The sequence below is a fragment of the Capsicum annuum genome, chromosome 7 (genome assembly GCF_002878395.1).
Source record: "Capsicum annuum cultivar UCD-10X-F1 chromosome 7, UCD10Xv1.1, whole genome shotgun sequence".
Lineage (NCBI taxonomy): Eukaryota > Viridiplantae > Streptophyta > Magnoliopsida > Solanales > Solanaceae > Capsicum > Capsicum annuum.
Window position 1 is genome coordinate 182304785 of NC_061117.1, and position 19475 is coordinate 182324259.

A 19475-nucleotide genomic window follows, 5' to 3' on the forward strand; every position below is an offset into this window, starting at 1 on the left:
TCCAAACTACTATACGGTTGACAATTACTACCATCATCTATTACTTTATTGTTATCGCCTTTCAGTTATACTCATAAATTTTACCCAAAAATGTCATTGAATTGCTAAATTGAGAAGCATCGACAACATCCAGAAGAAGTCCAGAAAGGAAAAACCGATGAATACAAAATAAAAGAAGGTATGAGCAAAATTAATCGAAAAATATATACACAGGAATAAGAACACAACCATTGTTGAAACTTGCAAGCAAGAACAGGAACATGGAGAAATTCCATTGCAATTAAAAAGAAAGAAAGGAGAAAGTTACTGTATCTATTGAAAAATTTATTGAGAAATTTAATTGACATGTAGAACAAGTAATTTGATAATAGTATTACTCAAATTTAACACCACGCTCTAAACAAATTCTAGCAACCTATTCAACACATGCAAGAAAAAAATTATCACGAACTATAAAGGTTAAAAAGTCCATACACTTCAGACACTCAAATGATAGATAAGTGTAGCAATAAAGCTTCATTATTCATCTGCTTACAAAAATAAATACACTATGTTAAATGTCCATACAACACAAACAACCTATACTAAATATGGTAACAATGTGCCATCTTAAGAATAAAAATAGATCTTTATTAAAAGCAAAGTGTCAATATTTGATATGTGCCCCTTTTTTTAAAGAAAAAAAATATAAAACAATAGTAAGAAATAAAAAATAGTACACAAGTCTAACATCAAGCGGTCTGCCTCCACACAAGTATGTTTTTACATATTTAGTAATAATCGATTATATTTGAGAATGAAATTTGTTGTTTAGTGCATAATTATGTATTCTTTAATTTTTTTCTTATTAAGCCTTTTGAATGCTTGAAACCTCAATGCACAAGTTGTAGTGGATGTGGGAGCTTGAGCACCACATAATTCAAAACACAATAGTTATTATATTTGTGTGGACATATACATATGTATGATTCATATAATCGATTGCATAGATAAAGATTCTTACTGTTAACCATGGTGGTAAGGTACACTTCTCTATGTGACGAATTAAACACTGCTTTCAAATTCTATGCTTGAATTTTGGATATTTATGAAGAGACTTAATGAAGAGAAAGATTGTGAAGCAAACTGATCTACACTCATCTGCAGAAAATAACAAATGACTAATTTATAACTAACAAACGAAAAAGTAAAGTTGCATATAAGCATGAATCGGAGATCGAGAGGTTAGTACCGAAACTCTAAGGAAGAGTCTCAGTTGACTCATAAAAGCTATTGATAATCTTAATCGATATATATGAATCCAAAAATTTAAACAAGCTCATTAAAAAGCCATTTCAAAGAATGAAGAAAAATACCAGGTATTGTAATTGTGTTCCTTATTCACTAAAAGAATTACTCCCTCCGTTTAAAAAAGAATGACCTACCTTTCTTTTTAGTGTGTTTAAAAAGGAATGATCTTTTTCCTTTTTTTGACAATACTTTAATTTTAACTTTCCACATGACATGTTTAGGACCACAAGATTAAAGGGTATTATGGTACATTTGACACTACTTTAATTTAATGCCACAAGATTCAAAAATCTTCTTTATTTTCTTAAACTTTGTGCCAAGTCAAAGTAGGTCATTCTTTTTTAAACTAAGAAAGCATTTTTTATCTCTCAAAATCCTATAACATTTTCTTAACCTGCTCACATTTAGCAAAGCCACGATGCTGCATACTTGCTCCAACATGAGCACAAATTGAATGCTACAAAATATGATGAAGTTAATAAATAGAAAATTGAAATGTGTTTACAGGACATGAAACATATATACAACAAATTCAGCAGACCAAATTGTTATATACCATAAAACAAAGTGCAACATTTCATAATTATAACTTTCTCATCTTCAAAACTACATGCTTACAAAATATATTTCAATTAAAATCTACATTAGTTAATCACTTTAAAAGTGGAAATCAAAAAGTTATATGAATAGGTAAACTTACTGTGTTTAAACTGGTCAACAACAACATATCTATGAATAAATTTTTTGTCCAACTTGCAATCCTCATATTGTCGTTTCCTTCTTTTCTTTGTTCTCATTGTTATTTCTTCATATTTCAGTTCTTATTGTTATTTCTTCATATTTTAGATCAGACATAAATGAATTTGAAAAGACAGAACTATTGAAAATTTTAAAATGCATGCAAGGTTATACGATAATCAAAACAACAACAAACGACACAAAAATAAGAAAACAACAACAAATAATGACACATTACATCATTTTTAGTTAGAAACGACATGATATTTGCCATGAATTCAACAATACAACAACAGAAAGGAACAAGAAGATACTGAAAGAATCAAATAGATCATCAAATATTTGGTAATTCAAGATCATTTTCACTCTCCGCTACATCAAGCTCGGGTTTTCACAAGCATGCTCAAATCAGAAAAGGAAAATAAAAGAGAAAAAAAGAAAAAAAGCTTACGTAACAGTGCAAAGAAGACCCAGAGAATCTCTCAAACATCGATAAAAAATAGAATAAGTGAAGAAGTTGAACATTTTATAATGACCTATTTAACTTTCATCAAAGAGGTATTTGGACATTTTATAATGAACTTTTCAAAAAGGGATCTTAATTTTTGTACCTTTTATTTTCTTGTTTTTTTTTGTTTATTTTGGTTCATATTTTGTATTTTATGTTAATTTGTGATATTTGATTTGCTTTTAATAGAAAATAATCAAAAATAAATATTTGCTTTGGTACAAAGTCAACACAAATAAATTAAAAATACAACTGAATATCTATATACAAAATAGAAATAACATTTATATTAGATTTAGGAAAGTTTTCTAATAATATCCAACTAATGTAATCAAATAAACAAGTTAGTGAATTTTAATAATTGATTTTTAAAAATCTTAAAAGTGAATAGTAATGTAATTATTTTATCTTAATATCCACGCATCACCTTATTCGCTAATTTGATCCGACAATAATTTTATTATTGAAGAAGTCGAGTGAAGCAGGAAAGACATTGAAAATAATATCTGAATTGATATGCAAGAATCAAAACCTATAAAACTCCTCTTACTAAACGGACCAGAATATAGAGGAGCTTAGTAACTTTCTTAACACTTTTCTAATTGATCAATTTCATTATATATAAATGTCAAATTTTACCAAAAATAAATAAATATGAAAAATGGAGGCAACAGTTTCTTTTTGTGTCTTGCTAACAACGAATGAGTTCTAATATTTTATCCTATAACCAAAGGAAAAATTTAAAAGTACAATGCAAATCAAACTCTAATATGCTTTTATTAATAAATGCATAATATGCCCTCGATTTTAATAAAAATATAAAATCTTTAAAATAAAAATAAATTTCCGTTAAATCAAAGTGCTATTAGAATTAGAAAAAAATGTATAATGACTAAATCTATAATCTATCAATAATATATTAAAAGTGTGAAAGACCTTAAAAATATTGTTTGAACTTTTTGCCCTTCATTAAAAGTCTCCGCTTTAGACAAATTGACTTTTCACAATTCTCTTATTATTTTAATACTATTTTTTTTAAAAAAAACTTTCCTCACAAAATCAGGATACCTTTCCTTCCGAAAAATTAAATCAGTCCTAACTAAAAGAGGACAGGATAAAACCCAAATCTAAATATTCAAAATAATTTTATTTTAAAAAATAAAATCCCTTGTTCCATCTTGAAACTCAGATTTAAATTAAAAAAAGAAAGCAATCTTTCTTGCCAAAATTTAAAAATATGTTTATTTAACAAATTAACAATCTTTCCGCCGCTTTCTTGCCAAAATTAAAAAAAATATTTATTTAACAAATTTAATATCCTAGCCACTTTTTGTCCCAAACTACTTATTAAATTGTTGTGTTTTAATAACAAATTTTTCCATCTTTCTACGCTTCTTGCCAAATTTAAAAAACAAAAATATTTTCGTCTTTGTTATTTGTTCTCCCGGACTCCATCAACCCTTTTTTTTTTAAATACAAAATAGGATTAAAACAATTCTTATCCCATACAAAATAGGTATTCTTTACCAACTTCTATAAAACCCATGTTAATTTTGCTTTTTTACTGTCCTCATCATATTTTTCTTTCATCCACAATTATTCTCAATTTTGTCTCATCTCGAGGTTCCGTTCTCTTTTTTTAGTTCTCTTTGTCAATTCACTTAGCTTCTTTGTCGATTGTTTTTTGTCCATTAATAATTTAAATACAATATTAATTGCTATGCCAACAATTTAGCTTATATTCGTAATCGATCTAATTTGTGTTATTAGTTGAATTTATGTTCTTACTGATTTAAGTTGTATCATTTGTTGTTTTTATTAAATATACGAAGACAACTCACATATTCAAGTACAATCTACTTAACTCATCAGTTTATATTTATCTAAGTTATGCATTAATGTTATTCTAACTCTTTTTTTAGACTACTATGGCAACGGATGCAATTACCGAAGTGGTTCCAATTAGTGCATTGAAGCCATCTGATCGCATGTCCATAATAAAAGTGTTGATCATAGGAAGTTCCAATTAGTGCATTGAAGCCATCTGATCGCATGTCCATAATAAAAGTGTTGATCATAGGAAGTGGCCCAATAAAAGAATATAATAGAGAAACAACCGGTACTCGAAAGCTTCTTAAGTTAGTTGATGAAGAGGTAAGAATTTTTCTTTTCTTACTTCGTCTTTAATTTTTTTTTTTCGCATTCATTTTTCAGCCATTAAAATTAACACCTCTACAATATTTTAGGGCAGAAAACTTGGTGCTATACTTTTCAACGAGTCAATAAAAAAATGGGAAACATTATTAGAACAAGGCCAGTTTTGTTATATTATGAACAGCCGCATTACTCCCGCCAATCCTAATTTCCTCTCCGCCAATAAAGAAATCGAGATTGAATTCATCGACGGCACCATTGTTCAAGAATGCAGAAATCCTAATTTCCTCTCCGCGAATAAAGAAATCGAGATTGAATTCATCAACGGCACCATTGTTCAAGAATGCAGAAGTCCTTTCTCTACAGTTGCCTTTTCAAACAAGTTCGCTTCATTTGAAGATGGTAATATATATTCACATATTCTTATTAATGAACACTAAATATGTACTTATCATGCTGTACTAACTAAATACCTTGCAGGTCTTTATTTGAAAAGAAAAAACACCCAAACATTACTCTACTACCAAGTTTACAAATTAACACAGTTAAAACATTGACAATTGCATATATCGCGGGTCGTTTGTTCGATAATGAGGTACTGTTCTTTAATTACTTCATAAAATTTATGTGTTTCAAAATTCTCACTCCTAACCTCTTCTATATTTCTATTTGTAGCTTAAATATTGTAAATTCAATGCAACAATCAAAACTATACGAAATATACGAAATCTCGACGATCCGTACTATGCATCTTGCACCAAATGCTACAAAAAGATTGAGCGTAGCGATTTAAAGCATCCTTACTGCCTCATGAAAATAAGTGGTTATGAGGAAAGGTAACCCACAAAAAGATTCAAATTTATTTTCAGCAATTTTTAAAATCAAATTATGGGCTAATCATTTCCTATTTAATGTTTTCTATTTCTAGGTTTCTTCTAGTTTTCTATTTCTAGGTTTCTTCTAAAACTAGATGGGTTTGCAAAGACTGCTGATAGTACAGAAATTGATAGATGTATTGTTACATTGTTTGAAGCTGCACGATACTTGATTGGTTGCGATGTGTCATCGTACATACAATCAATATCAGAAAAGGTAATTTATTCTCTACTTGCAACTGTTTTCTATATTTAAAAAATAACGAGATTCATTGATCCTTTTTTCTTTCTTAAAATAGAGGTCGCTAAATTTCCTCATTATAAGTATATCTTGTGTCTAATATCGAAATCTTAATCGTCATTATGCTTTGTGGGAATAAAAGCATAAAAATTAGAAGTGAAGAGGAGATAATAACAATTATCCTACTGTTCTAGAGCGTAAATCATCAAATTTTTTTACCTATTCTAGGTGTCTAAACGGCATACAAATGTTATACATCAAAAAAGGTCCTAATAATAAATATTAAGTTCAGTTAGCATCTATGTTTATGTCCTTTTTTTCATTTTTACTTGATTCTTTCAATTCTAAAAAGCTTTCTTAATAGAAACAGTCCTAAATACAGATTTATTTTTCTTACTCATAAACTCTTCTTTGATACAGAATGAAGAATCCCCATTTTTATCGTACCTTTATGCTAAGTGCCAAAAAAGAATACACATTTCTTGTCAGGCTTGATGCAAAATATGCCAGAAATCAAGCTGCACGACGCTTCATTGGTGAAGAAGTACACAAAGTTAAAAACCCTATTGTAGTTGACGTACTAGATGAAGAAACAGAGTCAAAAAATACAATCAAGAAGACCCAAAAGGATAGAATCCACGAGGATGCCACTGAAGACCCAATAGCTCCTAAAAGGGTCAAACTTGAAAAGGATTTGTGATGCTTTATTCTCTATGAAAAGAGACCACCTTGTTTTTCATTCTAAATCTAGCTACTTTTTTTTTTAGGTTAAGCTTAAATAGTTTTAAGTTCTAGATGGTTATCGCTTATTTAGAATTTCGATATTTTAAACCATATAAGCAACTTTTGTTGGCATATCAACTAATATTTGTTATTAACATTTGCTAAATGCGTGCTTCCAATTTGATCTAATTATATAATGTCTGCTTTTATTTAATTACAATATATGTTATTAATCACTTATTGTATATTGCAGGATATTGTTTATTACATACATGGCACAAGGTAGATATAAAATTAATAAACTCATTATATTTTAGCCTATTGTATACAACTATAATAAAAAAATTTGTTATTTTTTCAATATAGATCAAGAAAAAATTTCCCGAACCATTCGACGGTATAACAAATACATTGCTGCAAATACAACAAACTTAACTGATGGAATCAACAATGCTCACGAACAAGAAAGTGAACTAATAAATTCAGGTACTAACTAGCTCACAATTTATATTTACTTTTTCCTCTCAAACAACAAATAAAATGGCCACATTATTTCCTTACAACAATTGATTTGTTCTATTCCAGTTAGTTTTCCTTTCTTATATTCTATAGTGGTTCAAACTATCTTTAGATCACCACAACCATAAAGAATACCACAGGGAACTCCACATTCATAAAACTCACATAACTGTCTACATTAAATAGTGATGTTTTACGAGCCATAACGTGCAATCAGTAAAAGAGAATACAACTTACCAATCAATCGTGCTTGTAAAATATTGTCATGGCAAGCTTTGAACCCTGATAATTCGCAAAAAATAAGTTCGTTGAGGCTTTGTCAAAAAGATAGAAAGAAAATAAGCAGAACAGTAATCCCACATAATCAATACATAAGCGTACTAAAGTGCAAAAGTTAACAGTTCAAAATGTGAAACAAGTGTTTAGTTTTTATATATATATGGAAAAGTATACATAATCGTACTTAATGTTGGATGTTGTTGAAACAAAATGTGTATGGAAGTTAGGGGTCTCTTTTTCCACCTATATCATTCAAATTGAGGAAATGTTGTGACATTTCAATTTCTATCCCATGCTACTCAGTTGTTATACCAAAATATATAACTATGAGCCCAATATTTTCTCGAAAATTATCAACAAGTCTGCAGAGGTTTTGTGTGAAATTGTTGATCTCTTAAGTGTATCTTCGACTTTTCCCACACTTTTAAGTGTAGCATTAACACATGTAGTGTTTGCTTCTCTTTGCAGCCAACAAAAGGGGTCAATCCGCAAAATATCTTGATATTGAAGAACAAAGACCTCTAAAAAATTGCAGAATAAATTGGTTCTTGAAAGCTCTTTCCGAACGATATGATATTGAAGGTAATGCAATACTAATTTATTAATTACAGATATATCCGTTCTATTTGTGCTATTTATTATTAATTTTTTTTTTTTGAAATTTGTCTCCATAAATTTAGGTGAAATTGACTACATACCATTAATTTTGTCTGTTCACAAGTTGAAAAATGTTCCTCCATGCACACATTATCAGGCTACGAGGTTTGAACATGAAATACCGACTTTCTATTGCGACGGTGGATCAATCAAGCTTGCAAATGTTGTAGTTCCAACTCAACTCTACGATTTATTTTTCTCAAGATCGAAAGGAGCACAAGAATTTCGTAAACACATTAGAGGATATAACAACATTTTTTCATTTACATCTTTTGGTGTTCAACTCGATAATGATCTGACATCTTCAAGACAAGGAGTTTATACCTTTTGAGAACAAGGTCAAATATATCATGATCTACCCTCTTTAATTCCACATGATGATACTCCACGTTATTTTCAGTTGTACTTTTTTGACACGAAAAATAAGGTATGCAATAGGATCAAAACTCAAAGAAGCCAATTTATCCGAAGAAGTTGTGGCAATAATAAGACAGATAATGGATGTTAATCCTTATGCACAATTTTTTTGCCAGCTAAAAGATCATTCAAGCTTTCAGAATTTAGAAATTCGAATTGCTTCAAATGCCAAACTAGATCAACGTGTCTACAACAAACCATCAGTAGATCAAGTTGCTGCTATTTGGATAGATGGCAACAATCCCAATGTACCATTTGATAGAGAAATTATTGTTCATGAGCACTCAGGCAATATACATAGAGTTAAACATTATTATGGCTGTTATGACCCACTCCAGTATTCTCTACTTTTCCTAAATGGTGAATCAGGTTGGCACCAAGGAATACAAAAACAACATAAAACAAAAAAAGGTTCACATGGGATCGGAGTTGCAAGCCTCAATCAAAATATTTCTACATTTGCATTCGCTGATGAGGTGCTTGACAATGAACAAGAAGGTATAGTTTTGAAATAAATTTACACAGAATCTTATATTTTGGTAATTAAAATTTTCATATCAATGTTTTTAAAAAATTTTCCAGGTGTACGACGAGGAGGTAAACATTGTCTCATATAGAGAGTACTACTGCTATAAGCTGCAAATACGTCACGGAGAAGACACGATAATGTTATTGTGCAGACGATTGTCCCAACAATTTGTTGTTGACATGTACATCAAGATGGAAACACGACTTGAATATTTTAGATTGGAGCAATCAAATCTTAGAAGGAAAATTTTACAGGGTATATTTGACAGTATTCTGGCAGGAGAAATTAAAGGAGCTAAAGTAGGCCAAAGAGTAATACTTCCAGCATCATTTGTCGGAGGTCCTAGGGACATGCGTCGTAGATATATGGATGCAATGTCTTTGGTTCAACATTTTGAAAAGCCAGATCTATTTATCACAATGACATATAATCCCGATTGGGTGGAGATAAAAGAAAATTTGTTAGAAGGACAACTTCCTCAAGACAGACCTGATTTGGTGACTAGAGTCTTTAGAGCAAAGCTACAAGATTTAAAAGATCAGATATTCAAGAAAAAGATATTTGGTCCTGTTGCAGCACATGTTTTTGTGGTTGAATTTCAAAAAAGAGGACTACCACACATACACCTTTTATTGATACTCGAACAAGGAAACAAGATAACATCGACAGACGATTATGACAAGTATATTGCCGCTGAACTTCCGAATAAAGAAGAATTTCCAATCTTGCATGATTTGGTTGTCAAGCATATGATGCATGGTCCTTGTGGAAAAAGTCGTCCAGCAAATTTATGTATGAAAGATGGACAATGCAAGAATCACTATCCTCGGCCATTTAGTAATAAATCGCTACAAGGATGGATATCCTATTTATAAGAGGCGAAATGATGGGAAAAGGGAAAAGGTCCGAGGCATGACAATGAACAATCAGTGGGTTGTTTCATATAATCCTTATTTGCTTACCAGATGTAATTGTCACATCAACGTAGAGTTTTGTTCGGGAGTAAAAGCAATAAAGTATCTCTACAAGTACATATATAAAGGTCATGATAGGTGTGCTGTTTATATCGAATCGGATGATGGAGAAAAAGTTATCGATGAAATTAGCAGCTTTCAAGATGCACGATGGGTGACTGCACTAGAAGCACTATGAAGAATTTATGAATTCAATCTCAGTGAAATGCAGCCTCCCATCATTAACCTTCAACTTCATCTCCCAATAAACAAACAGGTAAGCTATATATATCCAACAATTATACCAATTTAACTTATGATGAATATATTAATTTGGATTGAGAATTGCAATTGTTTGAAATGTAAATAATTTAATTGACATTTCAAATGGGTTTCTGATCGACCTAGGTTGGATGATATTTTTTAAACTTTATTTATTAAATTTAAAAAGAAAAAAGATAAAAGAGTTGGTTCATAACTACTATATTCTGACAGTGTGAATTTTGTGTTAGTTTAATCAAAGTTATTTTATTTTTGTGTTAGAAAAATTAGTACATGATTTTTGTGAAAGAAAACAAAATGATAGTTAAGTTAGTATGAATTTTACCTAATATTCTCTTTACCAATTTGTTTGGAATTGACATGTTATTTTATAGGCAAGTTGCAACAAAATTATCGACTATTCATTTTTGACTAATAAATCTATTTCAAAATTATGTAATTGTACCATTATGATCTCTAATTAGTACATGTTGTTTGCTTGATTATAAATGGTACTATTTTTCTGAAAAATCACATCAACATTACTCGTGATATATATATATATTCGAGCAAACATCGGCCAGTCATGTCATTAACTTATCTAACATACAAATTAGCCATGTTCAATATATATATATATATATATTAAATGAAAATTTCAAAAGCTAAGAAAAACAATGAATAAATAGTTGTCAGATAGTGAGTATAACTCATTAAAATCATTCCCTACATGCAAAAATAACCATTAAGTATATGCATATTTACATATATTTGTTTGTCAATTATTATTATTCCTAATATAGTTTTTCATATTGTAGTGTGCTATTGGAGCAATCAAAATTTGAAAAATATATTGTTGCATGGGAATACGCCTCACAAACCATGCTCACAAAATATTTTTGAAGATGTTCGGTAGGGGGATTAAGTTATTGAGTCACTCTATGAAGATCTGGGAGAGAGTGGTCGAGGTGAGGCTGAGACGGATAGTGTCCATCTCGGAAAACCAGTTCGGATTTATGCCCGGCCGCTCGACGACGGAGGCAATCCACCTGGTACGGAGGTTGGTGGAGCAATATAGGGAAAGGAAGAAGGATCTGCACATGGTGTTTATCGACCTGGAAAAGGCTTACGACAAAGTCCCCAGGGAGGTGCTGTGGAGATGCTTGGAGGTGAGGGGAGTACCGCAGGCATATATCAGAGTAATTAAGGATATGTATGAGGGAGCGAAAATCCAGGTGAGGACGGCGGGAGGAGACTCAGAGCATTTCACTGTCCGGACAGGATTGCATCAGGGATCTACTCTTAGTCCCTTTTTGTTTGCATTAGTAATGGATGTGTTGACGCGGCGTATTCAAGGGGAGGTGCCGTGGTGTATGCTCTTTGCAGACGATGTAGTTCTGATAGATGAGACTCGAGGGGGTATAAATGACAAATTAGAGATGTGGAGGCAAACTCTTGAGTCTAAAGGGTTCAGGGTGAGCAGAAGCAAGACAGAGTATGTGGAATGTAAGTTTAATGACGTGAGGCGAGAGAATGAGGTAGTAGTGAAGCTGGAAGCACAGGAGGTATGTAAGAGGGACAGGTTCAAGTATCTCGGGTCCGTGATTCAGAGTAACGGTGAGATTGACGAGGATGTCTCGCACCGTATTGGGGCGGGATGGATGAAGTGGAAACTCGCGTCGGGGGTGCTGTGTGATAAGAAGGTGCCGCCCAAGCTTAAAGGCAAATTCTATAGGGTGGTAGTCCGTCCGGCCTTGCTGTATGGAGCGGAGTGTTGGCCAGTTAAGAACTCCCACATCCAAAAAATGAAGGTGGCAGAAATGCGGATGTTGCGCTGGATGTGTGGACTGACTCGAAGGGATAGAGTTCGGAATGAGACTATCCGGGAGAAGGTTGGTGTGACTTCAGTGGAGTGTAAGATGCGGGAAGCACGATTGAGATGGTTCGGACACGTAAAGAGGAGGGGCATGGATGCCCCGGTCCGTAGGTGTGAGAGGCTAGCGTTGGATGGTTTTAGGCGGGGTAGGGGTAGGCCGAAGAAGTACTGGGGTGAGGTGATTAGGCGGGACATGGAACAGTTACAGCTCACCGAGGACATGACCCTAGATAGGAAGGTCTGGAAGAGGCGAATTACGGCAGAAGAGTAGGGCCAGATTGGGTTGCTAGTGTAGGGAATTACTTGGTGGGGGTTTTTTATTTTTTTATTCCTGTTATGATGCCGTATTCAGTGTTCCATGCTTATTACGAATCTGTGTGCTTTCCTCTGCTTTCCTCTGTTTTATATTCCGTATGGGTGCCTTATTTATATTATTGTCATCTGCTTCTGTGCTTTACTATGTGTTTGTGTGATATCTTGTGCCTGAGCCGGGGGTCTTTCGGAAACAGCCTTTCTACTTCATCAGAGGTAGAGGTATGGACTGCGTACATCTTACCCCCCCCCAGACCCCACTAAGTGGGAATACACTGGGTTTGTTGTTGTTGTTGTTGTTGTTCGGTTGATAGCGAAGCGCGAAAATATCTATACTGGGTAAGATATGGACACCAAGAAAATCAAGATTTGTTATTGGTCGAATTGCTGTTGGTAAGGCATCCAATAGAATCACTTTTAATATTTTTTATGCTTAAATTCAATTTACTTAAGTCTTTCTATTACTTTTAATATTTTTTATGCTTGAATTCAATTTACTTAAGTCTTTCTATTTTAATGTCACAGCTAACCCAACAAAAGGTGAAATATACTATTTGAGATTGTTATTGAATCACGTACTAGGACCGACATCATTTGAAAACTTGCTATCTGTTAATGGAAGGAGGTGCGAAACATTCAAGGAAGCTGCAAAAGAAAGAGGTTTACTAGATAACAGTATTTCTGAATGCTTACGTGAGGCCGTAGTCTTTAAAATGCCATCAGCTTTGAGAAATTTATTTGCAACAATTTTGGTTCATTGTAATCCGACGGATGTTAGAATACTCTGGGATACATATTATGATGATATGTCGGAAGATTTTAAAAGAATACATGAAAATTCGCGTACTGCTCAACTTCAATGCACATTGAAAAGCATAAATCATTTCTTAGAGAGCATGGGTAAGAGAATTGAAAACTATTACATTCCTAAACTTGAGCAGAGGTTGGATGATGGAATTATATTGGAATGCAGAGAAATACGTGAAGAAAAATCTATAATAGTGTCTCCAAAAGACTTGGATGCACAAACAAAGATAAATCCTGAACAAGAACAAGCATTCAAGATCATATTGGAAAGGATAGAGTCTGGACAATCAGGATTATTCTTTGTCGATGGACCTGGAGGGACAGGAAAAACTTTCTTATATCGTGCACTACTTGCAAATATTAGATCAAGAGGCATGATAGCATTAGCAACGACAACAAGTGGTGTAGCAGCGACTCTTTTATCAGGAGGTCATACAGCTCATTCTAGATTTGAGATACCGCTTCAGACAACTGATGCGACTGTCACACGTATGTCAAAGCAAAGCGGTGGAGCTAAATTGATTCATAAAGCCCTGATTATTTGGGACGAAGCGCCTATGGCCAGCCGTCGGATAATTGAAACAGTTGATAGGAGCTTCAGAGATATACTGGACATTAATAAACCGTTTGGTGGAAAAGTAATGGTTTTCGGAGGAGATTTTCGTCAAGTACTTCAGTAATTCCAAAATCTACAAAGGCTGAAACGGTAAATGCAAGTTTGGTAAAATCATACTTATGGAATCATATGGAAAGGATTAAGTTAACAAGAAATATGAGAGCAAGAGCAGATCCATCTTTCAGTGAATTCTTACTCTTACTGCATATAGGTAATGGAGAAGAGCCTACAATAAGAGATGATTTGGTATTTCTTCCAAAAGAAATGGTTATTCAAAATACGAGCAGTACTACTGGTGAGAAGATACATTGGTAGAACATATATTTCCATCTATGGATAAAAATGCAAGTTGTGCAAAATACATGACAGAACGGGCTATTCTGGCAAGCAGAAATGAATACGTTGATCAACTAAACGAAATTCATTTCAGATTTCTAGGTGAAAGTAGAACGTTTCTGAGTTTCAACTCTGCAGAAGATGATACTAACAATTATTATCAGGAAGATTACTTAAATACTCTCACACCAAACGGTCTCCCTCCACACAGGTATGTTCTTACATATATTATTCAAACTTATATCAAAGTGGCAGTATATTCCTAAAGCTACATAAATTCCATTAAGAAAGCAAAAATTTACTTTCCAACTAAAAAACATCTCTTACTAGAATCATATTACCTATTTTGGATAATTCAGTAGCATTCCAGGCAACAACACAAATTTAGGCATTCTAACAAAATGTGAAAATAGGTTCACTTTTTCTCTAGCCTCCCTTAAGTATATGGGCATGTCTCCTTCCCCAATTATTATTACATTGCTCTTTGTTTACATATCTACTCATACCCAGCTACTTTCTTCCTCATATACAGAAAAGCACAGAAATATTGATTATGTAGCATATGAAACATTTACATCAAAGTGATAACCAAATACCACATATGACTTCCTAAGGTTGATAACCAAATACCACATATGACTTCCTAAAGTGCACAATCTAATTATTCATGAAACAAAAAAGTACCAGATCAAACACATACAATTGATGTGCAAAATAGAACTAGGAATCCAAATTTTAAGAAGGTAAAAGCATGGAACAACTACTAAATAAACTGATAATATATAATGCTAACCTTTAGTTGAGCGTACAAGAAAGTGAACTCATGCTTCTATCTGAGTTGCCTCTGGAGCACCTGATTCTCCTCTGACATCCTGATTCTTCTAGCACAAACCTGATATTGAATATGAGCTAGAGTCTGCCTGCACCTTATTTTGCAATATTTGGTTGAAACTTATTGTTAAAAATAATTCTCAACATTATCATTCTCATAACATTTTATTGATTTGCAGATTGGTTTTGAAAAAAAAATACGCCTATCATGTTATTAAGAAATTTGGATGCTTCCAATGGCTTATGTAATGACACAAGAATGATATGTAGAGGTTTTGACAAAAACGTCATACATGCAGAAATAATGATTGGGCAAAATGCTTTCAAGCATGTGCTTATCCCACGAATTCAGCTTTCGCCTCCCGAAAATGAAGGTTACCCATTCAAGTTCATTAGAAAACAATTTCCAGTGCGATTATGCTTTTCAATGACAATTAACAAAGCACAGGGACAAACAATACCAACTATACCAACTGTGGGATTGTACTTGCCACAACATGTTTTTTCACATAGACAGCTATACGTTGCAATCTCAAGAGGAATATCAATGTAAACAACAAAGGTTTTGGTCATGACAGAGCAGCCAAAGAGAAAAAAAGGAACATACACCAAAAACATCGTCTACAAAGAAATATTAGGTAAGATACAACACATCAAATTACCTAATACAAAATAGGTTTTACACCTCTCACTATATTATTACTAACTCACCTCAAATATTCATATTCGCAGGTTCTGGAGATGCACAATAACGGTCTGTTGGATTATGTCCGAACCAACTTGGTACGACCTGAAAGGATTAGTGAATCCTTATGGCAACAGTATATTCGCTATTGGAATAGCGAATAATACCAATAATACCAATTGCTGAGGGACAAAGGAAAGAAAGCCCAAATATCATCCAAAAATGGCTCCCTACATGCTGCGGGTGCCAAAAGTTTAATTGTTGTGGAGAAAAAAATGATATGTAACTTTTACAGTTTTAATTGTTTGTTTCTATTTACATTTTTAATTAGTTGAAATATATTTCCTGTTTACATCCACATAATGATATGCTTATAGAAGCTAATTATAAAACTGGCATAGATGGCCAGGTCTTATGTTCAATACTGGTTTTGTTTAAGACGAAACAGATTAAAATTTGGAGACCAACATATTTAAAGGCAAAGGACCAAGGAAAGATAAAGGAGGAGAAATTAGCAATTAAACATACCAATGTCATCAATAGCAACTGCATCGGCTAACTTATCACATTTAGCATGTAACCGACTGCATGTTGCCATATATCTTCTTATAATCAAGAGTCTTAAATTTATCCCACTCTGTAAGGATGCAGACAGCATGGGCATCCTTTGTTGCCGTATAGGTATCCCAAACAATGCTAACTTGCTTCATGGTTGTTGGACTCATTGGCTGAAGGTGAAGAGGATGATCCCAATCAAACTTGTTCATTGAGAGGTCTCTCTGAATTTGGTCCTCATTTACCTGAGGGTCGTATATGCTCAAATTAGCCTTGTCCCCCAGCAGTCCCTTGCAAACATCAATTGCAGGGGTCTCCCGAGTATCACCAGTATCCTTCTTGAAAGCAAAACCTAGAATGCCGACTTTCTTACCTGACACCGTGTTGAACATGGAGGCAACAACACGGTTGACAAAATGAGTCTTCTGATAGTCATTGATCTTGATAACCTGTTTCCAGTATTCAGCCACCTCTGGAAGACCATTGCACTCACAAATGCAAACCAGATTCGGAATATACTTCTGGAAGCAAGAACCACCAAAACCAACACTAGCATTAAGGAACTTGGGAACAATCCTTGAGTCCTTTCCAACAGTATATGACACCTGAGAAACATTTGCTCCAGTAGCCTCACAAAGAGCCGACATGGCATTCCCGGAAGAGATTCTTTGGGCCAAAAATGCATTGGCGGCCAATTTTGAGAGGTCAGCAGACCACAAATTGGTGGTAAGGATGCGCTCTTCAGGGATCCATTGGGCATAAACATCCTTCAATGCTTGGATAGCCTTCTGGCCACCTGGAGTTTCCCGACCTCCTATTAGGACCCTGTCAGGCTTAAACAGGTCTTCGATTGCAGTACCTTCTGTAAGAAACTCGGGGTTTGAGAGGATCTGGAAGTTAATGCCCTTGCTGTTGTGTGTCAAAATCTTTTCAATTGCCTCAGCGGTTTTGACAGGAACAGTTGATTTCTCAACAACAATTTTATCAGATTTTGAGACATCCGCTATCATGCGGGCAGCACTCTCCCAATAAGTTAGATCTGCAGCCTTGCCTGCTCCAAGACCCCTTGTCTTGGTAGGAGTGTTCACAGAAACAAAAATGATATCAGCCTCCCTCACATGTTTCTACACATCTGTGCTGAAGAAGAGGTTCCTGCCTCGATACTCCTTGACTTTATCCTCAAGGCCTGGCTCATAGATAGGAAGCTGGTCGCTATTCCAGGCTGTGATACGAGGCACAAAAATATCAAAAACAATCACTTCAATAGAAGGGCATTTGAGTGCTATGACGGCCATGGTGGGCCCCCCAACATATCCAGCTCCTATACAACAAATATTAACCATTTTCCTTCGTTCCAATCTGCAAGAGATAAAAAAGTTCATGACTTCCAGTACTAATCACAACATAAACGCAAATCCATAACACGTAGAGAAATATGCACAAAATTGACAAAAGTTTGAATGCATTTTAGAGGATAAAATGGATCTGAGTAGTGCAGAAAGAATGTAGAGGATTCATGCAGACAAGCTTGGTATTAAAGCACTTAGGTAGATTCATTAATTGTGTTTATATATTGTAGTTCTCTGAACCTGTTCAGCAAACACTTGTCCGGCAGTAATATCCACAAAAAAACTGATAGCATATACAAAATTATGAGCAAAATAACAACCACCAGACCTCCATTCCTAAATGTAATACATAAAAAAGGAGCAGACTTTCATGTATTCTGACACAGGAACAGGATAAAGTTTTAGTCAAAGAAAGGATTCCCAAGAAAGATATAAGATTTAGCGCATGTTGCCTATGCCCCACGGTTCCTTCTACTTTTATTGCTACTATAACCTGATAAGCCATATTCACCTATGGTATTGTTTGTATATAACGCCAGAATTCGATCATACGATATTGTTTATATATAACGCCAGAATTCAATCAAATATGCACCGATGAACACATAATTAGGAAAAATGGTAAGAATCATTAATTAGACACAGAAAACAACGAAATTATATAAGCAATTACATCAACAAAATCATGATCTTACACGGATCTAAAACAAAAACAGTCAGATTTAGAGTCCACCTCTTTTTCTCCGCTAAAATTCAACTAACATTAGCCATAGATCAATTCATATCCCAAATCCACCAATAAATTATCAAATCAAACATTAGATCTACAAAAATCTCAACAATCAACAACTCATTTCCGCAAAAATACAGAAACTTACAGATTAAAACTAACAACACCGACAATTTAAAAAAAAAAACTCAAAATTTACAATTATCAATCTACGAAAAAAACTTCAGGAGAAACTGAATCAACAACAAATGAAAAGAAGAAAAACGCAGCCCGATGCACTAAAGCTTCCACTTCCACTTGCGCACGGTACGAGGAAGATCACAAATCAGAACTAACAACACCGACAATTACTTAAACATGCATGAAAACGCTCAAATTTTATAATTATGGATCTAAGAAAAAATATCAGGATAAATTGAATCAACAACAAATGAAAAGAAAATAAAAACAGGTCGGTGCCCTCCCTAAGTGCATGCAGGGGTGGGAGGAAGGGCAGAAGCAGAATAAAAAATGAATGATTAGAAATGAAGATGAATGAAATAGGAAATGGGGGTGAAAGGGAAAGAGGTATCTGTAATGTTAAGATAGGAGATGAGAGGGGGGAAGAGATGGATCTGGAAGACTAATATGGGAGCTAATAAGGCGGGGGGACATCGTTAAATACTCTCTTTTGTCTCTTTGTCCCAGATCCCCAACGTTGCAGGAGAGGCTCATAAGTCTTCTTTAAGCTAAATCACTATCATTATTACACTAAATTTAATTTAATCAACTACTATTTATTAAAGTGGATAAAGTGTGTGTTTGACTCACATTTACATTTACTCCCTCCGTTTTGAAAAAGAATGATATATTTTTCTTTTTAATTATTTAAAAAAGAATGATTTTTTTTGCAATACTTTAATATTTAGGACCACAAGATTAAAGGATATTTTGATATATTTGACACAATTTTAATTTAACATCATAAAATTCAAAAATCCTCTTTATTTTCTTAAATTTTATATCAAATCAAAGTAAGTTATTTTTTTGAAATGGAGGGAGTAGTATTTATTTGGGATAAATTTCATTCATGGTCACTTAACTTTATTTCTATTACGCAAAAGTTACTTTTCTTTCCTTCATTTCATCCATAGTCATTTAACTATACTCCGACCATCACAAAGTCATTATGATCGAATTTTACAATAATTTCATCGGAAAAATGATGTGACAACATTAATTAGTTCTTAATTTT

The 19475-nt window shown here is 33.5% G+C and overlaps 1 protein-coding gene, 1 long non-coding RNA gene and 1 pseudogene across 2 annotated transcripts; 1 reads left to right on the forward strand and 2 right to left on the reverse strand.

Moving 5' to 3' along the window:
• Positions 1-294: 294 nt before the first annotated feature.
• Positions 295-4526, reverse strand: LOC124885651. The gene is made up of 2 exons (XR_007043016.1): positions 1693-4526; positions 295-1140 (listed from the first exon to the last, which is right to left on the reverse strand). It is a non-coding gene; the product is annotated as an uncharacterized LOC124885651 (long non-coding RNA).
• Positions 4527-5974: 1448 nt separating this feature from the next.
• Positions 5975-18979, reverse strand: LOC107878151 (annotated as a pseudogene).
• On the forward strand, positions 14088-15771 carry LOC107876684. Its single transcript, XM_047394077.1, has 3 exons — positions 14088-14302; positions 15193-15421; positions 15655-15771. The coding sequence occupies exons 1-3, from the start codon at positions 14088-14090 to the stop codon at positions 15769-15771; spliced, it is 561 nt and encodes a 186-aa protein (XP_047250033.1).
• Positions 18980-19475: the final 496 nt, after the last annotated feature.